Genomic DNA, 13,168 nt, shown 5'->3' with positions numbered 1-13,168 from the left:
CATGTAAGCAGCAGTGACATCAGCAAACTTCTGTTTTAGTAATAGTTGTTAATAGATATATTAAAATATTTGTGTTGGAAGTTTTTTTTTAGTGAAAAAAGCTAGATCAGCCTTTTTGACTGGGGATATTTAAAGCATCTTTTTGGATGATGATAAGGGAGAAGAAGGCACAAAATTATTCAAGGACCAAAGTAAAGATTTATGGTGGTGTGCCCCTTCTTTGCCATGTAATCCACAACCATATTCGTGTCCCTGCAACAATGGTGAACAGCGTGAGAATTAAGAGTGTTCAAAGCTACCTCCATGTCACATATGTCGTTGATCTCCCATGGCATATGTTGATCTCACATAAATGCGCCATCAAGAGGATGTGTTAGAAGGTGTATAATCATGCAATCTTTAGTAAAATTTATTTAGACTTAGTGAAGAAGCAGCAAAAATAAAATTATCAAGTTCTATAAAATAAATGTTTGATATATTCAAAGTACTTATTAAGATGAATTAACTAATGCATCATACAAAAATGATTATCAGAATAAGACTACGAGTGATCATATATATTACCTCCCACAGGTTTCAAAACTATAAAAGGTGTACATCTTTAATACCTTCAAACTAAAAATTAAAATAAATGACTTATACTATGAATCAGTTCCATGGTCATACAATTATCAAGTTCTATAAAATAAATACCTTTGCCATGTAGTCCTGTTATGCGTCATTGGTTCCTCGACCAAGGAGACATTCCTCAAGTTAGATGTCACAAATAAATGACTCATAAAGGACTATAAATCACTTCCATGCCTTCTTCCCTTGAAATTGTTTACCAGAAGATATCTGTTTTCTCTTTTTCTCTTGTTTGGATCTTGCAATCTTGCCTCTCTTTGCAGCAATAGGCATAATCTTCTTATGATCCTTCTGCCGGTTGCTTGAACCACCCTTCTATTGACCGTAAGAAAACAATGTCGAAAAAAAAAAAAAAAAAAAAGAAATAAATATTCAAAAAAGAAAAAAACAGCACTAAAGATTTATGGCACATTAGGCCATTAATTTATAGGGTGTTAAGACTTCTGAAAATGACTTTAACAGCAAGAGCAACTACTGAAGTCATATCATAGCAATGATAGTATATTCCAGTACAGATGTAGAATTTGCTTATAAGTTATAAATGCTATAGAATGCAAAAAAGGGTGAGCAGCTCGTGGATATGAAAAGGAGGATGGACTAGATAAACAAACCTTATTTTGTTTTACAGCAGCTCGTGGTTTGTATTCGTTCCCGTCCTCTCTTCCTGCCTTTATTCTTTTCACTTTTTCCTCCTTGGTCATCTTTCTTCTGATATTTGCCTGTAATCACATAACACAAACAAAATATTCACGTAAAGTCAGATAACAAGCCTTTTACTTTGCCACATCACTACGTGAAATTAAGAGAAGAGGGGAGGATGGAAGAGGTGAACATAATCTATAAATCCCTTTGGTTTTTCCCTCTCAAAAAAATTTGTTGCTATCACTTTTTCACAACAGAAATTCATCACATATGAAGTGACTGGATGCGCTAAGAAAGATGCAAGAACTAAGAAAGATGCAAGAACTAAGAAAGATGCAAGAACTAAAAAAATTATGAACACGAAGTATTTGTGGAAGAAAACAGCACAGTTTCTTTTTTAAAGTGCAATGTCTTTGTTGCAATATTTGGTAGATTCATATTGTTTTGACATGGCTCTGCTTACTCTGATAATACACGGAAATATAAGTCCACAACATGTCAAATTTATCTTATTAATTAGAGATAATTAAGCAATGAGAATTTGGAAGTCATAAACAGATTAACAAGAGAGCTTAAATCATTCCTGAAGTAATAACTTTTACATTAGCCCAAGACAACTTAAGCTTGAGAACAGCAGCTACATTCTGCCATGGAATTAGTGCAGATATTGTACAGAAGTAGGGTATTAATCTACCTGACAATAGAGCATTTTCAAACTAAGAGTGTCGAGCTCGAAAATCCTCAAACAGACACAACACACATGGGCTTGAAAAGTCCCACAGAATGCAACAATTAAAGTTTAAGTTATAGTTTGAGATAAGTGATCTTACTTCAAGTTTAGCAGGATTAACTGGCTTGAGACTTAATTGGTCTGAGGTTGTTGACTTGGAACCTGAATACTTTCCCTCACCCTGTGTAGCCTGTATCAAAGCACATCATTTGCACCACAGTGAGCAATGCAATGAGACTACTATTGTACTGAAAGGTCATTTTTTACACAATTAAAACTTGATATTTGGTGGAGAATGTACAGAACATGAACCTTACCAGCAATTTTTTAATATGTTGGAATTCTTCGTTAGAATAGAAGTGATCATCTGCTTCAGACAAGTGTTCCGATTTACCAACTGTCAATTTCTTCAGAGCTCTGAAATCAGACTCAGCAGTATCTAGTTGTTGGTCAAAATCAGCATATTTTCTCTTCCTTTCTCCAGAAATCTGTACATGACTACCATCAGATTCAATCAAACTACTAAATTCGTCTTCCATTTCCACATCATCTTCCCGAAACTCCTCATCAGCGGTAATCCTATCATCATCCTCTACCTTGGACTCATCTTCAGCACCAGCATCATCCTCTGCATCCTCATCACTAGCATCATCCTCTGCATCCTCACTGCCGTCATCACCCTCTGCATCTTCACCAACATCATCATCCTCTGCAGCATCATCATTCTCAACTTTGATACTGTCATAATGTTGATCATCATATTTTTTACCTTCCCGCAACAAATCAGCTCCAGGGACATCGGTTGCAACACTCACCTCTCCATACTGTTTAGGTTTAGCATTTGTAGCAAACCGTCCACGGTATTTTTTGGGAAGTACTGAGGGATTAACCTAGGTAAGACAACATTGATATACAAAGTGATGTCAGGGGCGGAAAAATATGCTCATGGATAGAGGACATAAGGCAGTGGTTACCTCTTTGAACAATTTGTGAAGGGAGTGGGCAGCAAGTGAAATTGCCTTTACTTTTTCTTTTTTATATAACACAAGTTCTTGTAGCAAATCATCATTCATCAACTAGAACACACAAAGTAAGAAAATGTTGTTAGAAGATGGACTTATAAAACTATAAAAGCAACTGACTTATTATGTGACTGTGAAACAACAACTTAGGAAACTACATACTGAACAAACATATGATACAAAAATCAATAGAGGATGCAAGAATCAATTCCACTCCACCCATTAACCAACCAAACACACACGTATACAAAACAAGTTGCAATTGTACATTTCAAAAATTGAAATAGGGCTTCTAAACAAAGGCTTGAAATCAGAAGAGAGATTGAGTACCCGAGGCATGCGTAAACATATCTCTCTGACCACATTCAATCCAACAGCAAATGCCTGTCCAGTTTCAGTAAGCAACACTATAATTATTTCACCAAATAAACAAGAAACTGAAGATAGAACATTAGAGAGGCAAACATTGACATCGTGAGAGTAATAAATGAGGATGTCCCAGTTTCTCACGGTGAGAAACGAATTCGTTTCTCATGGTGGCAAATTTGTGAATAAATCAACAACTTTTTCAACTTTATTCAACTGTGGAGCCCACAATATTGAAAAAGTTTTTGATTTATTCACGAAAATGCCCCTATGAGAAACAAATTTCGTTTCTCACCATGAGAAACAGGGAATTTCCCGTAATAAATTGCCTGCATAAATCAGTGCTCTGAATAAAGAAATATAAAACCATTTAACACAACATTTCTCTATTGCTTGGAGTCAATAGTCTTTCTAGATTTACAGTAATGTTTATCATACAATCAATACCTCTGGTTGCGATTTATTGTGTACAAAGTTATTTACGATCTGAAGAAATAGGGGTTTGACATCATCACCTGGAACCTAATACAGCAAAAAAAAATGAATAGATCAACAAACCAAAATCAATCGGAGAATTGTAAATGACCAAGGGAAGTAAATACTGTAAAAAGTTGCTCCAGTAAAGAAAATAACTAAAAAGAAAATGCAATCAAGACACTGCAAACTGACATCAGCATGAAAGACTTCAACAGCAGCAGCCAGTAGTTTAGTAATCTCCTTCTCATGGGGCTGCATGACAGGGAGAAGCTGCAATTTAGATTACTATAATTGAAAAATAATTATGAAAGGCAACAATGAGATGGAACACAAACCATCAAATACTTTCCAAGGAAACAATAAAACTTTGGCTTGATCAATCGGTGAAGCCCAATTGTCCGAGCAATCACTATTATCGTCATCATGTTAACCTGCATTCCACAATAGCTTGTTAATCAAGGTTATCTCAGTACTTATAAAACACATAATTTCCCAAGAGTAACCCCTGAATGAGCTCTGTTGAGCTTAAATAATCAGTTCTATCCATAAAAGCCAAGCTCCTAACAATAAAGCAATCAATGATTCTCATCAAATAAAAGGCAAATCACTCACCTCAGAAAGTTGAACTCTTCTATTATCTCTATGAAGGTAAGAATACAGCTTATCCACAAATGCCTTCGGAAAAAGGGGAAGAAAAAAAAAGTCGCAAAAAAATCATTAATAACTAAACAGCCATATAGCATGAATGACATATATATATCAAATCAAAAAGAAAGCAGCAGCATAGTTACATCTGCATCGTGCAAGTCTGAAAGTGGCGAATAGTGATTTGAACCAGTTTTCTCTGAACTCAAGCGCTGCTGCCTTTTCATGCTACGAATCTCACGTTTCAACTTAGCCTTTTTTTTCTTTTTGCTAGATGTTGTGCCTTTATGGTGAGCCTAAAGTTACAGGAATGTATTACATTACTAATCATATTCAAACTAGAAATCAAACAATCAGAAAAATTAAGCTTTCAGATAATTTCATCTTCATATTTCAACTTAGACTAATATTAACATTTCAAGTATAGCCAAATGTAGAAATAGAAGAGACCTTATACACTTGCTCACTATGGGGAACAACTTGTGTTTGTCTAGCACATCCCTCATCTTCATTGCCTGAAGCATCAGTGTCATCATCATCTTCAATCATCTGATAACTAAGAAGAAAAGAAAGGGCAGCTTGCCTGAATCCAGAAATTATTAACAACAGTAGTCAGTCAGAAATTCATGATTCATGATTCATGATTCATCATACTTTAAGCTGATCGAGGTATGTGTAAGTAGATACCGTAACGTAGGATGGTGACAAGCACGGCATATTGCATTTGAAATTAATTCATCAGACCACACATTCATCCGGTGTAGATTGCATAGCACGACAAGAGACCTCCTTGCTAATGCCTCCTCCCCACTCTGGTAACAGAGTAAGTTAATTTTGACACTTTTCTTTGTATAACTAGAGAAGTTAATTCAGGTCGGGTCTATTTTAAATTTGAGTCATGCTATTTATAAATTACTGTGTCTATACAAGTCGAAATCAGAAATTGAATATTTTCAGGTCGAGGTCAGTCATGTCAGTTTTTGACAGAAATTGATTATTTTTCAGGTCGAGGTCAGTCAAGTCAGATTTTGACACGCACAACTAAACAAATACCAAGTATGATAAAATTAAACAGAGAAGAGTTACAGACCTGAAGCATATGAAGAACGACATTCTGCAAAGTCTTATTCCTAGCATGATTATTCTTATGCTTCTTAATCGCAAGAATGACATGAGAATACGCCAATTTCTTCAAATTCCTATCATTAAGCGCCTGAAGTTTCATAAACAATGCTAACAATGTTGTCTTTGTCTTCGAGTTACAGATTTCGAATTCCTTATCAATCGACACAACCTGCAAAAACCATTAACTACATCGAACTCAAATTTCTGTATCAAAAATTCAACAAAATTCCAATCTCAATAAAACCCAAAGTGAATTACTGTACGTTTTTATTAATGAGAAGAATTAGTGATTGAGTGAGTTTGAAACGAAGTGATCTCAAAGAAGGCGACAGGATAACAGGAGTAACAACACGATGAAGAAGATAAACGAGGCGGTCGGGAAAATCACAGAGATGTCGAGGATAAACAGGACATAATTGAGCAAGAAAAAAGGCTTTATCAGCGAGTTCTTTGTTGGCGGCGGAATCGTCGGAGACGCCGGTGAAGCCGAAATCGGATTGTTGGTCAAAAGGTTGAATGCTGTCCTTGAAATTTCGGTATAATAATTGTAAATCAAGTTCATAACTTTCTGGATCATTCTTCATCTCTGGTCGGAGCTTTTGGAAGCTCCAACCATGACCAAAGGTAGTCATGGCTGACATTATGATTGTTTTGGTGTCGAAACCTAGAAGCACACAAAGGAAGGGGTTTTATAATCACTTTTTTTTTTTTGGCAGGATTTTATAATGACTTTAGGCCCAGTTCATTCAATAATATTCCATTAAGTAGATAAAAAGCAGAAAAATATACTCTATGGTTTGTCAAAAAATATACTCTAGTTACCAATTCTGATTCAAAATACTTCCTCTGTTTTATATTTATATATGTTTATAACAAGTCTTAAGTCTTACTTTCTCCGTTTTCTTTTAGATGCAACACACCCTTTAGCGCGGTAATTAAGAAAGGTGGGGTTTACATGATATAATAAACTTTAAAATAGGAAGAGTGGTTGTTAGGAGTGTAATTTAGTGGGTCATGTGCTTTAAATAAGAGAAATAGTATAGTTTTTCCCTAAAATAATTTTCCTTTTATAGTGTGTTGCAAGTATTGTGACATTTCTTTTTTAGGGAAGTGTTGCAAGTAAAAGAAAACGGAGGAAGTATGTTTTAAGGGTCTGTTCTCATTGACTGAACTCAGCTGAACTGAACTGAACTGAACTCAGCTGAACTGAACTTAAATGAATATTTTATAAGAGAAGAAAATTAGGAGCTGAACTGAGCTGAGCTGAACTGAACTGAACTGAGCTGAACTGAACTGAACTGAACTGAGCTGAACTGAACTGAACTGAACTCAGCTGAACTGAACTGAATTGAACTGAACTGAACTCAACTGAACTGAACTGAACTGAACTCAACTGAACTGAACTGAACTGAACTGAAATGAATATTTTATAAGAGAAGGAAATTAGGAGCTGAACTGAACTGAACTGAGCTGAACTGAGCTGAGCTGAACTGAACTGAACTGAATTGAATTTCAACGTAAGAGAACAGGCCCTAAGTCTTACCATCTTAGCCGATAATTAATTGTGTTTTATTATCCAACAAAGTTATAGTTAACTTGGATAAGTTAATTGGTGTTTTATTATACTATTTGTTTTCATTATGTAATAATTGAGTTCGGCAATTTAAAAATGTTTATAGCAAGACTTAAACTCGAAACCAACACGTACAAACTAGCAATCCGGGGCATCGCCCGGGCCACACAATAGTTGGGTATTTAGTAAAGCAAGGGTAATCTTGTCTAAAATCAATGAACATTAATGACGTTAAATTTTTATTATTTATGTACTGTATTTTTTTCGTTTTCTTTTCATATTCTGTGAGCATTTTTTTTACGCTCTCTTTTTTAAAGAGACTATACATAATACTACAATCATACGTATTGCTAACTTTTTCATAAAAATGGGGATTAGGGTTTTAGAAGTCAAGTGAATAGGACCTTAATTTATTGGTTACATGAGGCTATGTATCACCCCTCATCATATTAGAAATAGAATAAACTCGTTTATTAGTTTTGTTAATGCCGCACACTACACATTATTTATTAGAATTTATACCTATTTGAGCATCTAGTTGTATGAAAAAAAAAAAAAAAAAAAAAAAAAAAAAAAAAAAAAGAAGAAGATTTTAAACTCACCAGACCGCTATTGTGGTTACGGTGAAATGTTTAAATATGTTACTCTTATACAAATTGTTATTTTGATATACTATTGTTAGTGTAAGATTTTTTTTTTTTTTTTTGTTTTTTGTTTTTTTTTTTTTTTTGTATTTCAAAATTGAAATTTTATTATAAATGATTTGTAAACCGTACATGACACGGGCACTATACTAGTAAGATAGCATAACTTAGTTTTTTTTTTTTTTTTTGGACAAATGCATAATTTAGTTAAACAAAACACTTTCATAGTCCCTGTACGTAATAATTTAAGTAATAGGCATTCATGTAGAGTTCCTGTACGTAATATATTTAAGTAAAAGGCATTCATGTAGGCACAGAATATACTCTGTCAAGGTGTTTCACCGCACCATCAGAACATTAGAGTTCCTGTACGTAATATATTTAAGTAAAAGGCATTCATGTAGGCACAGAATATACTCTGTCAAGGTGTTTCACCGCACCATCAGAACATTGTCAACCTTTTAAGGAACTTCACAGTTTACTCTTTACACAACATTTAATTATCTAGAAATACATACTAGTTTATCTTCTTCAGGTTTAGTTTCATGGAATGTCTTACAGGAGATAACAAAAGCCCCAACACGTTCAACAACTTCGATTACAAATTCCATCTGTGCCATCCTTACACATCTGCTGCCGAACCTTCATGAACAAATACACTCTCCGAGCCATTTTCCTGGTGTTATACAGGAATAGAACACAGCAAATTAGGATGTGTCTCGATGAACTTTTCACACCTTTATAACATAACATTGTTGTTAAACAAAGGATAATATCAAACATAATGGGTGGTAATTTAACAAAGAGTAAATTAGTGATATTGATTCAACAATATAGCTTTTGCTCAATAAACAAAGTCAACCAATTTTCTTCTTTGAATCTCTTGTATTCATGACTAAGTCTTGTGTATGTCAAGCACCATATTATTTAATAAGAACATCTCTATATTTGTAAGGAATTATAGACTTTCACGATCAGTAAGTTTTCTGTATACTATTGCTCATGGAACTCATAAATTAACCAGAGCTAGTTGCTTTTGTAGGTAATACCTGCATTGGCTGCATGGTAGATGGATCATTCTGAACAGGTGGCTCTGTTGGCACAGGTACAGTTTCGGTTGTTTTGACCTGTAAATATTATCCAAATCGAGGAAAAGGTTTACCAAATTATCTCTTCACATCAATAGTTACAAATTTTATATATGACTTGAGGTTTAAAGCAATAAAAGCATTGAAAGACTGAGAAATGTGTTGAACAATAATTGTCACCTTCTCAATCAAAGTCTTCACTTCAGCATACAGCTTCTTCATTTCTTGGTCATTAGGCTTCAACTTCAAGGCAAATTCCAAATCTTCGACATAACCTGTAAGATCACCAAGTTCTTTTCTGGCTACTGCTCGCCGTCCATATGCTTTGAAGTACTCGCCATCTAGCTTCAAGGCCTCGGTACAATCAGCTTCTGCTTCATGGTATCTATGAACCTTGATATTAGCCATAGCCCTATTTGCATAGGCAAGGACGTTATCTGCCAGAGCATTTATCGCTTCATTGAAGTTCTTGGCCTTAAAATATTTATTGCCCTGCTCTTTCAGAAAAGTAGCCTCTGCAGAGAAAGTGTGGTACACAAAGGTTTCACTCTAAAAATGGAGGGGTAACCAAGAGCAAGAAAAAAGCAACAAAAGAGCCTCGTATATTGAAATGATTCAACACACGCATACTGTAACGGATGTGAGTTGGATAAAACTCAAGTTTTACACAGTTCTTCGTAAGATGAGAGTGGTGTAAGAGATTCAAAGAGGCTAATTTTCAGTTTCACTTCGTACAAACTTGAGCATTTTACCCCTCTTATTACATAGCATCTTGTACTACACCATAAAACATGAGTGAAAGAGATACACATGAGGGCGAAACATGTAATTTAAATCAAGTTCTAATCAGAGACATCATTATCTAAAAACCAATGCTACAAAAATCTATTGATCAAAGCAAAACAAAATAAACTAACACAATCAAAAGGGGTTGTATTTGGATTCGGAAGGGTGGAGCAGAGATATTAGTGTAAACCTTGCCTTGATGGATACTAATTATAAACCCAAGCAGTCATTAATTCATTACAATAGCCATATGAATAGCAAAAAAGAGCTGCAATATATACATGATGAGGAGAGTCTAATCACGTTTATTTGACCATAAACAAAAAAATTCTTAATGTTCCAATGAAAGTTACCACACCAACAAGAAACTGCTTCAAAAGTATACTTGTATTATACTATTATTGAACTCGCACATGTGAGAATAACAGAACTAAAAAGCTTCAAAAGGAGAGATTAAAGATTTTAGAATCATGACTTCAAACAGTATAAGATTATCTCTTGATGCAATCATCCAAACCTCCTGAAATGCAGTGTTTCAAATCTGAGAATGAACTCTAACCCTTACATATATGATATATATAAGTTACCACAACTCTGTTCTTTGAACTGCTGCTTCAGGAAACACCATAACCAACTCTAGTTACAGCTAGGAAACTAAGAAGAAAAAAGTGCCAGCTACTGTCTTAGATGACCATAAACTACACCTTCAAAAAATGAAGCTATTAAACAGCAGCACTCAGTTTTGGAAAATTCAGTTGTTAAGTAAATGCAGCTACTATTAAAAATGGCTCAATGAACTGGCTTTTAGTTCTGCATAGCATTTTGAGTAAAATTTCTAAGAGCCTAGTTATTCCTAGTAGAACCACCCAGCACATGAACCTTAAACTCTAGCGCCACACATGTCACATTAATATACTCAGATCGTCCCTCTCCCATAGGCCATAGTTAAGCATGTAACACCAAGATCCTATACGATAGTTGGACTTTCACACTCTACTAATTCTTAGCAAGGATACAATGAAAGCCAATTAAAACCTTTATCTATATTAGAAAGTATGACAACGTTTTCCGAGAACCAAAAATTTACATGTGTAACACATTAACCATTTAATTAAGCATAGACTTGATCACATCCCAATCATACAATTGTAAAATGGCTCTGCAGTGTACTAAGGCAAAGACAAAATGATATTGGCCAACTCAATGGCATAGATGGTATAAAACTCAAGTAATTGAATCAAGCTATGAGTAGTTATACTTATACCCCTAATTATTTCGAAACAACATAACATTACCACAGATAATCCATATCAGATATAACATAGACAAATCAAAATGAATCAAATGGCATGCCTATGAACATTACAGCATCTTATAATTATGATAATATTGTAATAACAATACATGTAGTTAACAGTTAAATCACTTACTCAAGCTCGGAGAAAACGATAATGGAAAACTCGGCAGCTTAACTATGATAAAATAGATGTATTTACTCAAGCCAGAGTAACCACCACTACAACTCTCCACCTTCTTGGTACCAAAATTCAAGGAAAAAAGACGATCTCCCACCAAGAAGTAAGCAATATCAGCCTCAAAAGGGTGCATCAGATAGGGGTTTGGCACTACTTTTTCAAGTCCATAAGCCAAATAACTCTCATCTGACCTAACATCCTTTAAAGAGAGCTTATGCACCAAACTCCATTCTCCACCTTCATAGTCCTGTAACCTCCACAAACTAAGCTCTTTCTTTTTCTTCTTTGATAACTCTATAAATTGAATATGCCCACCACCAACATCGACTAACCGGTGATCACCCTCTGAACCTCTAGACTCTCTAGGAAAGGCGATAAATCGACAATGCACCTCCTTCTGTCCACTGAATGGTTCATCCCAAACTATGATCCCAACTCTCAGATCAACCCAAACTAAATGCCCATCAAATTCAACTGTCCCATCACTACTCCACATATGCATACCAAGCATATAATTAGCAGAAATTTGTTCCCATTTACCAGTTTCAGACGAAAAACACATCATACTAGCAATCTTAGACCCAATAATCGGCTGATACTCAGCAATTATAAACCTCTCTAAAACCCCAGATAAATTAACCTGTGTAATAAACCCAACAGAAGACTGACTGTTTATGAAATGAGGTGGTTTCGGAATCGAAACCCATTCACGAGTAATCGGATTAACCACAAACAAACTGTCTTCTTCACTAATCCAAGAGAAAGAAGTTGCAGTTTTCTCCTTAAATGGGTCCCTCTCAATCTTGATAGAAAATAGGATATACCCATTACTAGAAGCTAACAAAGTTGCAGGAAATTCATGACCCTCGATAACAATCTCAGTTGATTTATCAACTATTTTATGAGGATTAACAGAGAAAATACTCACATTTGGGGGTTTCTGCCATTGAAGGGTGAACTCAGAAGCAGCTAACTCGGGTTCTGACTCGGGATTAAATGGGATGACTCGGTCGAAGATTGCCCATGAAAGAGAAGACTTGGAAATGTAGGAGGAGATGAAATGTGGGTTGCAGATCATCGAATACCAGCCTTTCGAAACGGATTTGAAACGGCAGATGGATTTGGCGGGTAAACGGGTCAGAATTTCAGAGATTATTTGATCTGGGAATATACCCGAATCAAAAAGATCCGACATTTTTCAGGGTGAATATTTCTGGGAAGTTGGGGTTTTTGAATTTTGGATACTTCGTAGAAGAATCACTCGAACAGTGGAATTTGGGATTTGGGAGAGGGAAAATGAAGGTTTATATATCTAGGGTTTTGTTCTCAAGTAGATGAGGAGGTTAAAAACATAGGGCTTTGGATGGGCTGACATGACTATTTTATCGGGTCCAAATAGACCTAAGTCCGTTTTGTTCACCTTATTTCGATTTTTGTAAAAGAGGGGGAAAAAAGTTTGAAGGTTAAAAAGTTCACACTTGCTACTTGTATAAAATAAGGTTTGGAAAAATGAAATTTAGATAAACATTACATTAATTTACGACTATAATTACAAATTGTAATAAAATATACAGTACTCTGTAATAAGTTCAAAGAGATAAAATCATATACATAAATTAGACCTTTAATGTGCATAACTTTCCTTAGCGTGTGATGACTGTGACCTAGAGTCGATCTAGACACACTCGGGATTACTCCGAGACAGCCAAAGAATTATCCATATCCCTTTTTTTTATATAGAAAAAAATATTATTATCATGTACTCCCTCCGTTTTTAAATACTTATTCCACTTTTTATTTTCGCCCGTTTTCAAATACTTGCTCTATTTCCTTTTTTGAAAAACTTTCATAATATTTAATTCATTTCTCACACTTGGTGGATCCAACATACTCTCTCTCCTCCAATTCTTCCACTACTTTTGCTTTGTACAATTTTTTATTTTCTCAACTACCCCACAACCTCTATAT

General features: G+C 35.0%; 1 protein-coding gene and 1 pseudogene across 1 annotated transcript; both read right to left on the bottom strand.

Moving 5' to 3' along the window:
• Window positions 1–685: 685 nt before the first annotated feature.
• Window positions 686–6,266, bottom strand: LOC145604320 (uncharacterized; annotated as a pseudogene).
• Window positions 6,267–8,473: 2,207 nt separating this feature from the next.
• LOC145604319 (putative F-box/kelch-repeat protein At1g15680) lies at window positions 8,474–12,395 on the bottom strand. The gene is made up of 4 exons (XM_081660239.1): window positions 11,156–12,395; window positions 9,120–9,454; window positions 8,901–8,978; window positions 8,474–8,527 (listed from the first exon to the last, which is right to left on the bottom strand). The coding sequence occupies exons 1-4, from the start codon at window positions 12,393–12,395 to the stop codon at window positions 8,474–8,476; spliced, it is 1,707 nt and encodes a 568-aa protein (XP_081516365.1).
• Window positions 12,396–13,168: the final 773 nt, after the last annotated feature.

Source organism: Chenopodium album, chromosome 22 (genome assembly GCF_948465745.1).
Source record: "Chenopodium album chromosome 22, dcCheAlbu1.1, whole genome shotgun sequence".
Classification (NCBI taxonomy): domain Eukaryota; kingdom Viridiplantae; phylum Streptophyta; class Magnoliopsida; order Caryophyllales; family Amaranthaceae; genus Chenopodium; species Chenopodium album.
This window is presented reverse-complemented; position numbering and strand designations above follow the sequence as displayed.